This window comes from Anneissia japonica, unplaced genomic scaffold (genome assembly GCF_011630105.1).
Source record: "Anneissia japonica isolate Jap-2015-1 unplaced genomic scaffold, ASM1163010v1 scaffold287722_len911783_cov160, whole genome shotgun sequence".
Classification (NCBI taxonomy): domain Eukaryota; kingdom Metazoa; phylum Echinodermata; class Crinoidea; order Comatulida; family Comatulidae; genus Anneissia; species Anneissia japonica.
The window spans coordinates 419,137-436,764 of record NW_022711579.1 but is presented as its reverse complement, the minus strand read 5'-3'; the positions used below and the strand labels follow the sequence as shown (position 1 = coordinate 436,764).

At 34.8% G+C, this 17,628-nt stretch overlaps 1 protein-coding gene across 3 annotated transcripts; it reads right to left on the bottom strand.

Annotated features, from left to right (window-relative positions):
* Positions 1-1,708: 1,708 nt before the first annotated feature.
* LOC117107521 (probable D-lactate dehydrogenase, mitochondrial) lies at positions 1,709-17,625 on the bottom strand. Of its 3 annotated transcripts, none has more exons than XM_033249212.1 (13): positions 17,473-17,625; positions 14,051-14,190; positions 13,365-13,471; positions 12,265-12,406; positions 11,138-11,279; positions 9,335-9,494; positions 8,887-8,992; positions 8,702-8,795; positions 8,251-8,379; positions 7,866-7,993; positions 6,959-7,049; positions 5,678-5,789; positions 1,709-4,286 (listed from the first exon to the last, which is right to left on the bottom strand). In XM_033249212.1, the coding sequence occupies exons 2-13, from the start codon at positions 14,177-14,179 to the stop codon at positions 4,115-4,117; spliced, it is 1,512 nt and encodes a 503-aa protein (XP_033105103.1). In that variant the 5' UTR covers positions 14,180-14,190; positions 17,473-17,625; the 3' UTR covers positions 1,709-4,114. The 3 variants fall into 3 exon arrangements, with proteins under 3 accessions (XP_033105103.1, XP_033105105.1, XP_033105104.1); XM_033249214.1 differs by lacking the exon at positions 5,678-5,789 and adding an exon at positions 5,319-5,430; XM_033249213.1 differs by having other exon boundaries at positions 14,051-14,184; positions 17,473-17,614.
* Between the last annotated feature and the right edge of the window lie 3 nt (positions 17,626-17,628).

Sequence of the window (17,628 nt, the reverse complement as noted above, 5' to 3'; positions counted from 1 at the left end):
GGTCTGCAGTGCATTTAGTTGGGTTGGAGGACTTATTTGAGAAAATTGAAGAGGGGAGTTCGCCATAAAAGAGCGAGGTTTGCTAGAAAAGGGGGGTCACTCCCGAACCATAAAAAGCCCCCTGGATACGGGCTTGTTAATACTTTTCATCCATCTGATGATTTTTATTGTTTCTTTTTCATCAGTTTGTCTCTTCTTCTTCATCTTATCTTGTTTATTTAATTCAACTTCAATTGGACATTGTTGAAAGCGTACCGTATAGAGACCATTATCGCGCTATGCAAGTCTACAACCACTATTACCATTATTTGGTAGGCTGCACGTACTGTTTTGCATTATTTATCCCAAATTGGTCAATTTTATTCAGGTTTATATATTCTCAACACACACACACACACACACACACACATATATATCTGTCTGATGTTGAACATGTAAAGGATCTTATTAAATAAATACTACACTGGAATTAAAAGACAATTTTGGAGTGGGAATCAGGGCATACCCAACTGCATTCACTTCAAGTTAACAGAACACTCAACCACTGTACCAAGCTTCAAAGTGATCAGAGAACAGCTTTAACGAAACTACTGTATAGTTCAGTAATCAGGGCAGATCCAGTAAAGGGGAGGGGGAAATGTTCCCCTACACCCTCCCCATTTTTTTTCCACTAAATCTAAAAATTTCAATGCATATATCGAAATTATCGCTACTCATTTATCTATTCTGAATAGGCTATGTTGTGCCTCGCCGTTTGAAAAATTCTGGATCTATCCTGATAATAGGTCGCTTGGACGACATTTAATTATTGTCCGTGTTCATTTATTGGTATTTTTATTTCTTTATTCTTTGGGATTCTACTGGGAACCTGTTCAGTAGGAAATCTTCTGTTTTCCAACAGGGCCAGTGGCGGCTCTAGGATATATTTTCTGGGAGGGCTAAGTTGTCCGACAGGGGGACTTGAGCTCGTAGGCTCGAGCTGGGAGAAGGGGTTGAGAGGGGGTTCCCCCTCCCAAATGAGATTTTTTTTAAAGAATTAAAGAATATCAACCTCTAGATGGCCGAAAATGGCACTCTCAGACTGTGACAGACATGTGTTGGCTTGGTGTGGGTCTATTTTATATGTTTTATGGTCTGACTGCCCGACGAGCTCTGTCCGGAGGGGGGTTAACCTGTCCGGTGGCGCCGCCACTGCAAAGGGCCCCAGTTCATATACATTTGGTATTTTGAATAATTAAAATACAGAAACAGTGTATTCCTTGGTTCTTGCATGCAATACTTGTTTGTAAGAAATGATTGCGTATCATCAAAATACAGTAGTCTTAACATTGAAGTAATTGAATTGAGTATTAAATTTTCAATAATAAATTAATAGCTAATCGAATATATGAAATTATTTAGATAAGATAATAAAATGGCTAAACCTCTAGAGCTTCTAGGGATAATAGCCACTGTAACCTACAATTGAGGGAACACCTCTATTCTCTATCATTTGAGGATGAATAAATTGAAGATTGTAGTTCTGTTGTGCATAATATTACTTCAGTCAATTATAAAAATTCATTCAGTGCTTCTTTAAACACACTGTCCGCCCTCTAACTCAGATTTATGGAAGTTGGAGGGAAATATTTCTCTGTGCCTCAGTTGCCCTTTGGAATGAATTAACCAAAATTTTACAAACAACAATAAGGCATCAACACATTCTAACTACTGTACTACTCAAAACACATCTTTTTTAATTTATATTTTGCTTGATTCTGGATCAAATGCACTCTACCAATTATTATAATTATTATAGCAGTTCATTTTAGGATGTATTGTCAGTGAAGAACAGTACTGTAAAAACAAATGGTTGTATAATTAAGTTTTACTGTAATAGGATTAATTTTAGTCAACAAACACCTCCAAGCATTTACATCAGACAGTAGCAGAGCAGCTTCCTCCCAGGGTAGTGGGGACGGAGAAACCTTAGCTAAGGGTACATTGGACTATGGTTTCTTTGATCCCCCTACCCTATAGTTGAACCAAAAGAAAAACAAAATGAACTACTACTATTGATAAATACAGTATATACACATAATCATGATGTATTCATAATACTTTTGAAAATTTAATAAAAAATCAATCAATCATTATTTGGTGGGATATATCACGTCAGTGGGTGGGTGCGTACATCAATAAATTATTGTCACCAATATTAAAACACTGAACTACATACTGTAGTTAGACCGTAGGCATTATGATACTGTAGTAAGAAGCTTGCCTTTTTTTTGCACGGCAATAGATAGCCTGCACACGCAAAGACCTTGGCTTGCCACAAGTCTTGTTATATTATTTTCTCCTTCTTATTATTTTCTAATTTAGCAAACAGTTTTGCCAAAAACATCCAGATGGAGGAGAAAATAAAAATACAATTTTATTGGTGAATGTAAAATAGGATGGTTAAATGCTTCAAATTTATATAATTAGGAAGAATATCTTTGGAGAATTCAAGGCTGCGGAGGGCGTAATAAAAATAAAGAAAAACTTTTTTTTTTTTTATTTCTAATTTTCCGTGGTGGCGGGTATGCTAATTGGCTAAAAATAAGATTTTATTTTTATTCAAAATCATCAATATTTGTAGTCGACGGGTTCGATAAACAAGGTATAAAAAAAATCTCGCCTAATTTGGCTCATGTGCACTTTAAAGTGCCCAACACATCTTTTGAGATGATAAGTAGGGTGTTACCCCAGTCTACTGCTTCATTCAGCCCCTACTGTGGATAGACGGGAGTAGCTGGTTCCGGATTTCCGAGTAGCTCAGACACAAAGAGACCATTAGGGGAGAAGCAAGTTTATAGTAATAACCAGTCCGCACCTAAAGCGCTATGAGACTGTTTCGGTCTAAAGTACTATATAAATCTAACTACATTACAGAATTCCCACAGTAACCCAAATTAGGCCTAGGGAAGACTGGGGTGGGTTACTATTTGAATTTTAGAATGTAGTTTGGGGCGAAGACAGTTACGTATGAGTGAATCCATGCCAGTTTCGTGCTGTTGCAACTGAAAGCTTTTCATTACATTCAAGTTGGCTTCCAAGGAATTAAAATTAATTTTAGACATTGTTTCTAATTTCTGCACAGCAAGTAGCCAGCCAATAACAAGTACAAACTAACTATAATAAACATAAACAAACTTTCATAAAATATATTCATAGGTATCTTTTTTTTTTTTTTTTTGTAATCTTTTACATAATCATTAGTTAATAAAATATATCCAAATATTCCCATTATCCTATAATATATATATTTAAATCAGCAGCTCAGAGACAGGCAAATATATTATCCCTGGTCACTGCGCCCTTAACATCCACCATTTACCCATTTATACTACTGGGTTGAGTGACATATTATGTACGTATAGTACAGCTACCTTTCCCATAGACACAATTAAAACAGTGAGGGATTTGAGATGCTGACCCTCAGATTTATTGCCTGATGTACAACCGCTGCCACAACCAATCACCTGATTAAATTTGTTCGCATTAAAGAATAGAAATTACACAAAGAAACAATCGCAACACAGTGAGGGATTTGAACCTCCTACCTTGAGACTAAAAACCCAAACCCAAAAGTGCTGCTCCTACCGCACCCATAATAGTATTTTTTTTGAATTAAAAAATGGAAAAGTTGGGAGAAATTTTTTAAATAAAATTAAATCAAACATGATTTGAGGACCTTAATGAATAAACTTCTTATATTTAAATTTTTTGTGACCTTCATGCCAGATCATTAACACTGAATACTCCAAAGCATTCTTAGTTTTTTCCCTTTAAACTATTCAGGTTTCTGTAGGCACTCTCTAATTTTTTTTTAATTACATGGTTAAATATTATTGGCAAAGAAAATATAGATAGTGCATACAAATTATGAAATTCTGAAAATTAATAAGCATTGCATCAGAGTCATAGGCACCTTAAGCGTAGGCGTGACATGATTTGCTCATAGTGTACCCACCACACACACAAAATCTGGAATACAGCTTGATTGAAATTTCCAATCAAAGTTTTTGATATGTTCCATTTATATCAAATTCAGTACTGTTCATTTGGCAATGAGATCTTAATCATAGACCTAATTTAAAAACACTTTGCCAGGGTTCATTAGCCCCTTGGGATCCAGGGTTGCTTTTAGTTGTCTCATCACCATCATTGCACCATCGCCAAGTTCCTCTATTAAAAGCTCCTTCTTGCCCAGACCGATACCATGCTCTCCTGTACAGGTTCCACCAACTGCAATCGCACGTCTGCAAAAAAATCCCCAAAATTAATATTAATAATTAGATTAAATTCATATGCTCAGTGGTGTATCAAAGAGTCTAGAAATGGAGCCTTGATGATTAAGTGGGGGAGGGGGCGGGGGCCTCGGTCACAAAGTAAGGTGATATGAGACGATTTTTAAACTACATGAGAGTGATTTTTTTTGCATTGTACTTCTTCAATGGGGAGGGTTAGGGGGCCCTAGATACGCCACTATACTACGAGTGGATTTGAATAGCTTGGTGGTTTAGGATGCTTGCGTTTCAATTCCTGTCAATGTTGTAGGATTTTTCTCACGACCAAAACAACTACACTTTATGAGCTTCATAATGAAATTTAGTTTGCGTAATGCACAATGTGTGTATATTTGACTTTTGAAAGGGATTGTCATCTACAAGTATGACAGTGATATAATTGATATTGACAATCCTGTGCATGTGTTGTATGCCTAAATACATAAAAAATAAAATACACATGTTAAACCCATATAGTATTTTTGTACATTTTATGTTATGGCATTGGCAGCATTTCCAAGGCTGGGATGTTTTCTGGGTTTTTAATACTGTATTTATACTTCGTGCGTTACCAGTGATGAACCCAGGAATTTGAAATAGAGGAGAGGGGCCCAGTTAAGGGAATTTTACAGATGGAATTTATACGCCACACAACGCCACTTCTATTTTATTCCTAAAGGTGACAAGCCGGTGATATGTTCATGCATAGTGAAATCAGATATCAGGCTATAACTCATCACATACACCACAAACTAACACTCAAAGTAGATTGTGTTAGTCTGCGAGAACAAAAAAGTGAGTCAAAATAAGCGTGTATTGGTTGCCAAGCCCTTTTTGTATTCTTTACCACAAAAAAGTCTGTAACAACAACAGCGCATATTTTTACTATTTTAGGCTTCGTCTTACACGTGAGTATATATGGTACTTGAGTTTGTGATGTGAGCCATAAATTGATTTACTATAAACATATCACATTGATATACATAGGTGTGATGTTGAACAAACCTGTTCACGTTGGCTGCAATGGCTTGAATTTGTTCAAATTCCTCAGGGACATTGGGATCAAATAACATGACTGCATGGAAATTTCCATCCCCAACATGACCCGTCAATGTACCTAAATCAAGCGTAGATATTACCAAGATATAAAATATTGGAAGAAAATAAAAAAATGAACCATAATGCACACAATCGCAGGTTAGTGACATGATTGTTAATGAGGTATTTTTATAATATCATATTGTTAATTTATTTTTTATTATTTGAAAACAGTTGTTGCTTTAATTATGCTAACTTTAGAATCACGTCAGTAACCATTGGTCATGTGCATTATAGGTTCATTGGGCAGAAATTATGTAAACTACCTGGCCATTCTTTGAGCAACTTTCTTTATTACTGGCAACTCTTCAGGGTTGTCGGGGTCAACGGTAATAAAGCAATGGAAGTTGCCATCACCAACGTGGCCAACAATAGTACCTTAATCAAATAGACAAGACGAATAGATGAGAGGTTGATATTACATTAGAAATGGCTGGTGGCTGGCTATTAGCAATATTGTATCCTAAGTTCTGTACAGACTATCAAATTCTGTTGTATGCCCATATATAGTCATGATGTGCCTATATATGGTCATGATATGATGTCATCAACTACCATATTTAGGCGTCAAATTAAAATTTGATAGTCTGCACAGGGCTTTAAATTTTATGTGACAAATTTGTGTGATATGCCCATATATGGACATAACAATGTCATATTACACCCAAACATGGGCATATCACATTTATTTGTCACATAAACTTTTATAGTGTGGACTTTAAGAGTATTGAGCAGATGAGAGGTTAAATTGCAGCCTTTTTAAACATGGATATACATTTGTTACATACGGCGAGACTTTTTTTATACCTTGTATCGCAGATTTGTTTTTTTTAAAGATCATGAGAGGAGGGCAAAAAAAAAAAAATTAAAATTAAATTTTAGTTTTTTATTTAGCAAATAATTTTGCCAAAAAAAAAAAAAAATACAATTTTATTGGTGAATGTAAAATGTAGTAATGGGATGCTTTAAATTGATATAATTTGGAAGAAATATACATATCTTAGTTTTGGAAATTTTTGAAGGCAGCGACAGGTGTAACAAAAATAAAGAAAACTTTTTCCTAAATTTTCCACTTTTTCGTGGAGGTGGGTCCACTAATTGGCCAAAAATAATCACTATTACTGGCAGGCGGCGGGTTCGCTAAACAAGGTTTAAAAAAAATCTTGAAAAATAAAGAATAAAGTAAATCTACTTATAAGGTAAAATGTTTTAAACAAAGGACAATCAATATTTATATTCTTTTTTTTTTATTGAAAATTCGAAATACATTTTTTATACCATTGATATTTTATTTAAATTAAAATTATCGGTCAATTAAAGTCAGTTTATAAGATTCTTATAGTAATTAGCTTGTAAATCAATACCTTTTAAAATTGTATTTTATTCATATTGGCAAGCAAAGACAACCTCAAAATAAAAAAAACAAATATTAACAGAAAATATTAAGAGATTACAAAATCAACAATCAAAATCCAGAGCAATTCCAGATGATCAACATCAGCATCACCATAATTAATAATATTGTAATATAAGGTAATAATCCTTACCAACGATTGATGAGTTAATAATATCTTCTTTTGTTGCGACTATAATGTCTGGAAGCTTTGATATTGGAACACACACATCGGTAGAATAACCCTAATAAAAACCATTAAAATGAAATGTTATCTTTATAAATTATTAGTTTTAATTTCAATTTTCTTATCCATCCTGGCTAAGACAATTAGCATTAAAATTAAAACTGATAAGGTATCTATAAAAAAAAAATAGGTATCTAGAAAGGCACTATCAGAAATATGTACACTTTGTGAAGAGATCCACGAGGAATATGTATCGTTATAAATCATAAACCATATCAGTTTAGCATGAATACTGTAATTCCAGCTATCTCAAAATAATTATCATAGCACATTAATAAAATTAACTTAAAATAGTTATCTTTATCTCGACATTCCGGTACCTATACAACATTCTGAGTGTTTATTTTTATTTTTCTTTCATCAAGTAGTTGTATATATTAATCCAATGTTTGTACATAGTCAGGGCCTAATTGAAAAACAATGTACTTCATTTCAAGAAATAACAGAGTGTATGTTTTCCCAGCTAAAACTTGAAATAGCATATGCTTAACGTTAGGATTGGCGTGTGCCTTCATTAATCATTACGAAAATGCTTTGTAAGCGAATAAGGATAACCAGGGATGTAGTTGTGGTGGGCAGGGCCACCCAGTTTAAAGCTAATTTCATGGCCCTCCACCCACGCTTATTAACACACTTTTCATCCTTAAAATCCACTCTTATTTCTTAGAGTTTACCAACGTTATCACCCACCCACCCTTAAAATGTCAATCACCCCCCCTAAGTTTTCTATAGCTACTGTACAACTGTGGATAACTACTGGCAAAATAAACACTGCCTAAAAATAAACAGCTTGTGTTGAGGGTGTTAGCCTTACTCTGGTCCCAGGCCGCAGTGCTAGGGTGGCATACCAGCAATTATGCCTGGCTTTCCACAGCTTATTCCTGTCTTCCTGCTTCTCAGCCCACTGGAATTCTGATCCCCCATTCATATGGGCTAGCTCCTCTGTAAATGGTAATAATTCAAGAGTATAAATTTAACCTTATATCATATGTACACATGTTTTCAATTCAATAATTTATATGTTAAAGTTTAAAATTTGTATGTTACTGCAAAATGAGCATATTAATTTCAAAATTACTTTTTGGTTTTTTGTAATTTTTAGGGGACAATACATATTTTTTTTAAATGAAAAAAAAAGAAGAATGTTTATTGAAGTGTGATGAGCATAACAGGTATCTGTACTTAAACAAAAATCTTACCAACAAGCTCCACTTGTGCTTTAACAGCTTCTTGGGCGCCATGAAATTCTAGAAAAAGTGTTGGTGTGACCTTATGTGAGAGGTTGCTGAATTTATTACACGCGTCAATCATGACATCATCCAGAAATTCTATTTAAATGAAAATAAAATCTTACAATCAATTCCCTCATATTCCATTAAATTATTAAGGTTGAGGTGTAAATAAAAGCTCTCAACAGGGGCAGATCCAAAAGTTTTTAAAAACGAGGGGGTACCATAAAGGACTAGATGTAATATAAGTATACAGATAAAGAACTGTCAAATAATAGTATAATTCGTGTTCAGTATAAACTTTTTTTCATTTAGTATTTGTATGCCAATTTGTATTTTCTTTTCTGTCAAAAAATAAAATATGGCAGTTACAATACAGAGGGTTTCCTGTTTCGCTTTCCCTAAATCTGCCCATACTCACCAATCCTAGCCATGGGTATGCCACACTGCATCACCTGCGTGACTGTATCCACTGCTGAATGGACAGTTTCAAATGAACACACTGCAGACATCATCTATTAAAGACAAAATCAAGCAAAACCGAATTAAATTCTAACACAAATGCACTTCCAACACACTTATGTTTCTGTATATGTAGTTACTTACACTTTCTGGAATTCCGTAGAGACGAACTGTTGCCTTGGTGATAATTCCAAGAGTTCCTTCAGAGCCGACAAACAGATTGGTGAGATTGTACCCTGCTGACGTCTTTCTGCATGCAGAAAATTCAATATAAAAACAATAAAAATTAATAAAAATAAATAAAATTTTAAAAAATTATAAAAATTGTGCAGACCGCATTCTAAGCAATATATTTACACATTCATTCATGGTAGAAGTGTCCTCCAATTTCACCACCATCACACAAAGTATACAAGGTAAGCATGTATCACCATTATCATCATGCCTTGACAAGAGCGGGTCCTTTGTAGGGCCTGCCCTTGCGGTCATATCTGTAACGTCGAAGGTTTCTGTGGACACGATATTCAAAGATTCACAGATAAAATGTATAATATAATAAATTCCTAATATTTCTATTTCAAAATGAAAATACCTGGATCTTTTTCCCGGTCCAGAGGTGTGTAGAATGGTACCATCTGCTAAAACCACCTCAAGGTTCATGACATTCTCTCTCATTGTACCGTACCGGACTGCATTAGTCCCAGAGGCACTTGTTGCGCACATCCCACATACGGACGCATGGGCACCAGGATCTATTTCATAACCAAAATTGAATATAAATATGATTTTATTTCTTCAATAACATAATTTTGTATTAATGTATTCATACGTATAATCTTTTTAAAATTTCCTGTATAATAATTGTATTAATAAGTGATGATTAATTTGTACAATATGTTTTTATATAATGTATTTACTATAAGGGGTGGGCATAAGGTGAATTTTTGATTTAACACAGAGGGCCATACCCAAACGTTGATGTTTCCAATGCACTTCCAAAAACCATGGACTGCTTTTATACAACTTTGTCCTCAGTTTTAATATTGCTTTTTACAGATGATCGGTGTTGGGCCATCAAAAACAAGGTGTTTTCTATTCAAAGATGTTTGACGATTCGCACACATAGGGTTTTTAAATCAAATTTGTGGGCCGAAAAAAAAAAAATCACTGTCGGGCCGCACTTTGGCACAGATTCAGATTCAATAAAAGTTATTTCCATTTCCATTTAAAAAATTAAAAAATGCAAGGAGCATGGTGGCATCACCTAAAAAGCAACATGTTTGTAGTAGAGGTGCCAACACAAACATTCAACAAAATGTAAACAAGAAAAACTAATCTAAACAATATATACGAGAAGTAAATTTCAATATTAGAAATAATAATAACAGTAATAAGTAAATTTCAATATTAGAAATAATAATAACAATAATAACTGTAAATAAAATGCATTAATAGTTAGCAAAACTTTCATAATATATGAGATTTAAGATTCTTTTTTAAGCAAATACTATCTATAATATTCTTTATCACTGGGGGCAAATTATTCCAGAGTTTAGCTTCGGAATATTGAATGCTTTGCTGTGAACAGTGAAGTTCTATGTTTGGGAAGGTGAATAGATGTAGAGGTCTTGTGTTGTAGTTATATATTTTTTCGTTAAATTCAAACACATGAAAGTATTTTGGGTATTTTACCAAGATAATTTTCATGGTTGGAGGCACAAAAATATATTTTTTTTCAGGCCACACTTTAATGTTGGTACAGATGCTCGTTTACTTTTCTATCAAAGCATGATACAATCAGTCTTTAGTTTCTGTAGTATCATCTGGTTCATGGGACTGACCAAAAAAATGTCTCAGCAGGCTATTACAAGGTCAGCAAGTAAAACAATACTATAGAGGTCAATGACTTAAGTTGTTTATGTGAAGATGCCTTTACTTAATAAAAGGTCATAGCAAAGGACCAAACTCACTCATTTAACAAGTTCATAACAGTTAGTCAATCTGGCAGAATAATTCGAACTTTGAAATGTACCAACCGTCATAAATGCTCATGTTTACCATGTGCGATAAGAGACTTCAGTAGATAATTTCATGATCAAGTTATTAAATCATTATCTCACTGTACTTTTCTCTATGCCATATTCCTCTTCCGGACCACACAAAATATAGTTCAACCTTGTTTAATTCCATGTGTATGTATTATTATATCAGTTGTTTTCGATTTTTACTGTTTGCTATTTCTGTATACACTCAAAGAAACAAATCTCGTATATATGTATTATGTATGACAATAATAAATGAATCTTGAATTTTGAGGTATGCAAATTAAGTTGTGAATACAGTATAATATATATTACATTATATGCCCTTTTCCTGTACCTCTTTCATGCCTTACCAATTGGGAACCAAAGGCCTTGATCTTTTATGTAGTTATTGAGGGTTTCTCGAGTCACACCGGGTTGCACTGTCACGTCAAAATCCTCCGCATTCAGCTCTACGATTTCGTCCATCTTCGTCAAATTTATTGTCACACCACCCTAGAAAAAAAAAGCAACATTAATTTATTAAAAAGGTAAAGGTAGTCCCGTATTCATATTATTAAAGGTAGGGGAATGAGCTGTTAGCCCATCGTACTAAGCTTCGGTATTGTGTTGTAGGGATGACAGTTCCTTTCCACACCGGCTTTTTCCTCCCCAGTAGTGAACCATGTACCCGTTTATACTCCTGGGTGGAGAGTGACAAACATAGATAAAGTGCCTTGTCTAAAAACACAAGCGAAATGCACAGCGAAGTGTTTAAACTCCCTACAAGAATATTTCAGGAGTATTTTTGGTGTGAATACCACCAATGAATCCGAAGACTTGTTTCCAGTGTGGTCCTTCTGGTGGTGAATTGGGGAGACAATCCCCTACTTTTTCCCGAAGAGTGTACTGCGTACTTTAACGTGCACATGGGCCATTTTGCACACAGGACCAACGGCTTACACGTCTCATCCGAAAGACGGTGCGTTATTGTAACTTGCATTTTAGCCCTCCAGCTGAAATACAAGGAAAGCTGCAATGGGAATCGAACCGGGGATCAAGAGATCTCCACGGTTCAGCGCACACACAGTGGCTACCAACAGTTAAGCCGACTGAGCTATAGCTACTCTCTCATCAGGGTGCTCTTCATATCAAAAATATATGATGAAAAGTCTAAAATCAAATTTGTCAAAATTTTTTCTGAACCTAAGGAAACTAAACAGATCAGACAGGCTGTTTCAGAAGAAACACCACACAATAATCTTTTAAAATATTAATTTTGTTTTTAGTTTAACTATAAAGTTTATAGCAAAAATAGTATAATTTCCTTTATTTACTGGACTAGTATAAAAACGTCACATTAATGTCTTCAAAGAAAACAGATATTTTTTAGATTAATGTTCTAACTCCCAATTCCTACACACACATTATAAATGATGTTCACCACAGATCCTGTACAAAGATCTTATGTTTGTATTGAGAAAGGGTTTGTTTACCACACCTTGTAGCCCACAGCTCCTCCTTCTAGTCCGGTTCCTGTACCAAAGGGAATCATGGGAATGCTGTTGTCATAACAAATCCTTGCTACCTGGCTGACTTGCTCGGTAGACTGCGGCCAGACAACCGCATCCGGTGGCGTACATCTGTAGGGATAATTGAAGTACAGTACTGTATTTGTGAAATTCTGAATAACAATAAATCATGATATTAAAATATGTGAGGTCTAACTACAAAATGAGACTCATCGTTAGAAAATCAAAAAAATGAGTTTATATTATATTTCAGTTGATCACATTATAAGCTTTAATTTGATCTTTGAATGGCTTCCCTAGGATAAATAGATCCAGAGATGTTAGCATTTAAAGTTTAGATGTATGAGAATCAGGTTTTGAGAAAATCGGCCTCAAAGATAACTAACCTGTACAAATAATAGTACTAGAATTACAGAATATGCACAGAGAACACTGTTTTAGTACAAAAATTCACTTGAAAAGTACACAATCATAAAATATAAGTATCAAGTTATTCAAAAACATTAAAATCAAAATTTTGCAAAAATGTTGCCTTTGACCTATTTTGGTGAATATCTCAATATGATTTCACCAACGATGCGTCTTGTTTCGTGGTGAGACCTCACATATGTCAAAGTAGCAGTGTCACTGTGCTGCATTTGGTACGGATGTTGTTGGTGAGTATCATAGATGAGAGCATCAGGTAGTTACTGTACACTTTCCAATAACTATAAAGGCTGAAGTGAACCACAGCACAGGAGTAACCCACTACTATGGCAAAAGATCAAATACTGTAGGTACTATAAAGTGTACACAAGGCAGATGTGTAAAGTGGGTCTTCGGTTTTGATTCCCTATTCAAGACGACCTGGTTCTACCAACTCAACCCTAAGATTTTCTTTTTTTTTTTTTAGAGGGGATTTTTTATATGTCACTAGTAATAGAATCAACTTTAAAATCGTTTTTTGGCAATTTTTTTATGAAGTTATAGGTCATTACGGTTTTGCCCTTTTAGTAGCTTGACGTCACTGTAAGCTACTGTTCGTATAACGCTAATTTAATTAGATTTAATATATTCATATGGCACTCACATGTGATGGGATTCGTCACGTCCATGTTGTTCTCGGACTGGTAACGCAGTACTCACATTCTTTGCACCAACTACTGATGTCAAAGCTTCAACCACGGAATCTGAAACCTTTTCAGAAAATGAAGTGACAGAATTAATTGCAGCAAAATAATTTGTCAACTGCAACTCGGTCGGAATATTTTGTACAAAATGCTATATGAATTGAAAGCTTAATATCAGCAAAGAACAACAAAATAAATTGCGGCCAAGACAAGCCAAACCAGTCACTCCTCACAAGTCATATTTGGAGATAATGGCCAAAATATATTGAATTGTCAAAATTTTTCGAAATCTATTCCATTGCACTAAACTAACTTTATAATGTATCATGCTCTGTTGTTATTTTCTCCATTTTCGATGTTAGAAAAAGACTTTGTTAACAATTTGTGGATGGTCTCTGCCTGAGAATTCCCCAAAATTGTGAACTTTGAAGACTGATTTCTCAAATACTGTTACTTAAACAGCTGTACGTTTAAACCCCTGTAACTTCACAATGAAACGTTGGATTTAAATGATTCTTTCATCACTTTATTACTTTCATTCTACTGTTTAACTCAGTAATACCTAAAAATCGACATTTGCAAGGAGTGACTGCTTTGGCTGGTCTTTCCCACAATCATAGGATCAGACATTAATGTTATTACGTACCTCTTTTGCAAGCGTGTGAGTACTCTTCTGTCGCCGTTGATGAACAGTCACTGTAGTTGGAGCATAGTTAGTCAGAGACTTCCTTAACACTATACCAGAGGTTTTTCTTAGTACTTGCAAGAAACTCATCTTTTCTGCAACTTAAGAGTGATAAAAATGCTTACACTACAGACACATGAATTTTAAATTTAAAAGCATTATAAAATAATAATAATTTTTTTTTTAAATATGAAATAAAAAGATGCTGTGTAGAGTGTATATACCTACTGTATACAAATATATGAAATGCACATTTTCATAATTTTCTGTATAGATCTGTCTCTGGTTCCATCCTTACAATGAAGACTACACTTACATTATGTGTGCCATTAATAATATGCAATTATAATGTTGTATGTATCTAATTTGCTCTTTGCATTAAGGTTAATTGAATAAATACATAATAATAATAATAATAGTGTAGTTTTATATAGCGCACATATCCATCTAATGTAAGATGCTCAGAGCGCTTGAAATGTGGACTAAGAACTCGACCAGTGACTTTCTTCGCCCCTAAGGGTCCCTTCGTGTCTGTGCTACCCGGTAATCCGGTACCAGCAACTCTCGTCGTCCACCACAGGGGCTGTCTGTTCCAGTACACCGGGGTAACCCCCTACTCGTCTCGAAGGATGTACTGGGTTCTTTATAGTGCACACGAGCCATTGTATACACTGGGCCTACGGTTTATTGTCCTTATCCGAGAAGACTTGTTCTACCACCAGAGCCATAGGCGAGCGTGCCGTTCGAACCAGCGCCGATATTATGGCTATAGCTTGCGGCGTCCCTGCTAACCGCTCGGCCATTCAACTCACATGTAAATGTATGATAATGGAGAGTTCAACTTATTGTTAAGGGCAATCAAAGATTTAAATTCAGTGTTTCACATCAAATGTGGTATCAAATTAAAGCTTATGTCTAGAGTTTCCAGACATATGATTAATATTCAATATTGATCATGATATGACATTGCAAATTATGATTTAGTATTTTTTTTTCAAATTCCTTTATATTCATAATAATGGAGAAATAAATTGTCCATGTAAAATGCTAGTATCATATGAATATATATTATGATATTAAAGATAGATACATGAGTAAATAATATTGTTTATTTATTGTTTTCCGTATATCGTTATGCATAAATGACATCACAGAATACGACTAAGAACAATGTCACACTGTAACAAAGTTGTGCATGCACTGAAATTAAAATTATCCTCTTCTAGTTGACAGGGTTTTATCATTACAGTATGTTTATCAGGCTAAAGGTTAATGTCCTTTTTCATCACACTGTTATACCAATATAATATACTGTATTAATTATTATTTCATAAACCTAGCTAGTTTAAAAAAAAAATAATAATGTTGATTACACATGATGTTGTGGTAGCAGTTGTTAATAAAAATTTCTTTAAAAAAACATGTGAGTAAAGTTGAAAATTTGTATTCGCACGGTAGACCGTGCGAATAACCACTTCCTTTCCCTAATGTCATTATAACGTGACATACTATTAAAAGTAAAATGCAATTCATCTTCTATGCACTGATCTGAGCATAATTTACATTCTATTGTTTTTGCTGACTTTCTTCCATCTGCATTTCTCTACTTCTGAATCCAGAGTTGAGGGAACTAGGGGGTGCTGTGTTATATGGAGAGTAATGCGTGACGGAAATGGTCTGCAGTCGGTTGTTACCATGCACCAGTGATGTTGGAGTCACAGTGCAGCAAAATGAAACTATTAGGCCTAATGCATGAATAAAGTTCGCGGTTTGTTGGGTAGTGAAATTATTATTTTACATTTTAAGTGCTCCCTAAATGCATAAGTGTAAGCTAAATTATGGTGATTAATTTAATTAGCGAAGATATGGAGACAATTATTTCGAGGTTCCCTCTTTCCAAGAGGGGATGCAAATGCTTTTTGAAAATGAGTATGCCGCGGTACACACAAAGAAACACACACAACTGGTTAGCTAACGATATGCCAATGTAATTACACCTGGGAAGGAAGGTACAATCATGTTCCGTTGCCTAGCAAACGTCCATACTGTATGGGGAGGGGGGCTACTGATGTACTGGGTAGGAGGACGATGAGGCATAACAATAAGACAAGGCCTAGGCCCAGGCCTAACTAGGCAGTGCAATTATATGTGATAGAAAGTACACTTTCGAAAGAAATAAATTAAAATAAGAAAAAAAAAAACAAATAACTAAGAGTAATTCAGTTGCAGAGGTACCTTGTTTAAGTATTATACAATACTATTAAACAATGCGGCTCTTGTAGCCCTGGCTTGGTCAAGGCATCCATGTGCAAAGCAGTGGTGTTTGTTTATCCATGAAAAAAGCACGCCGGGAAAGTTTGCCTTTACCAGGAAAAGGTGACGTAATCTAGCTTATGAGGTATGCATGCTCACTAATGTGAGTGTGACGTCACCAAAAAATGAATATTTTTTATTATAACAAAAGTATTAATAAACTACAAGGTTTCTGGGCGTAAATTCCCTTAAAACGAATTAAGGGTTGCACGCAATCTCCTTGCCATACAAATTACAGCTCCCACTGACGTCTCAGTCGAGAAATATGGGTAGTGGAAGTTTTTCTCGAAAATCTGACTACGAAACCATATCAAAATTTCACGTTCCACTTTTGATCTGTCTATAAATAATAATAAATAATTTTCTAATTTAAACTAATTTTTAAAGGATTTCAAATGAGTTAATCTCGGATATGTTTTTACTTTTTCCTTGTTAAAATTTTGTCTTTCTATATCAATAAGTCTCAGTTTTAGCTCAGAAATAAAAGAAGCATCAACTACAGTACCTGTTGTAAAAACCAAACATACCCAAAACCAATTGGACATAGAATTTGCTTAGAATAATATAACCAACATAATTCATTTCGAATAGTAAAAAAACTACGAGGCATTAATAGCACAAACAACCGTCTATAATCGAATTACTGATCGCGGGCTCAATAATGACTCATGAGCCCGATCGTGTAGTAGCAAACATGTTTCGGAAATACTATTCCCATCATGGAGGTATATAAAATATACCTCCATGTTCCCATCATCAGTGAGAAAATACCAATTCTGCCAAGGTTATGCATTTAACACGTGTATGAAAATTGGCATGAAACAATTAGACTGATGAAGTGAAACCTTCAATGCAAACACCACATGTCACTGCATGATTGTTATGGTAATTAGGACCACAACATGGTCGTAGTAAGTATTCACGGCCGCACTTTCGGCGCTCCATACACCGCGGCCGAAATGCATGACAAAATACCAACTCAGGGCCGAAACGCCATGGGCCGAAACTAGGCTAATTCTAGCCTAAATAGGCCTACAATATAATCAACGGATAGAAAATAGTTAACTTACATTCCAGTTAAGTAAATTAATTTAATCGTGCGATCTAGGTAGGTGCATTTTCACAAAAGGGTGATTATTTGGCCAAACAAAAGATCAAAATTCGTTTCGTGTCAACCTTGTTTTGATTTTGTTTACAGGTTGAGGGCAGCATTATGATATTAAACG

Bases quoted from the DNA above. Each gene is read 5' to 3' on its own strand.
- LOC117107521 (XM_033249212.1), bottom strand. From the start codon at position 14,179: ATGAGTTTCTTGCAAGTACTAAGAAAAACCTCTGGTATAGTGTTAAGG. The intron at 5,790-6,958 runs GTAAGGATTATT...TATTTGATTAAG, and splicing joins TATTAACTCATCAATCGTTG to GTACTATTGTTGGCCACGTT. The intron at 4,287-5,677 runs GTAGTTTACATA...ATTTTTTTGCAG, and splicing joins GTTGCTCAAAGAATGGCCAG to ACGTGCGATTGCAGTTGGTG.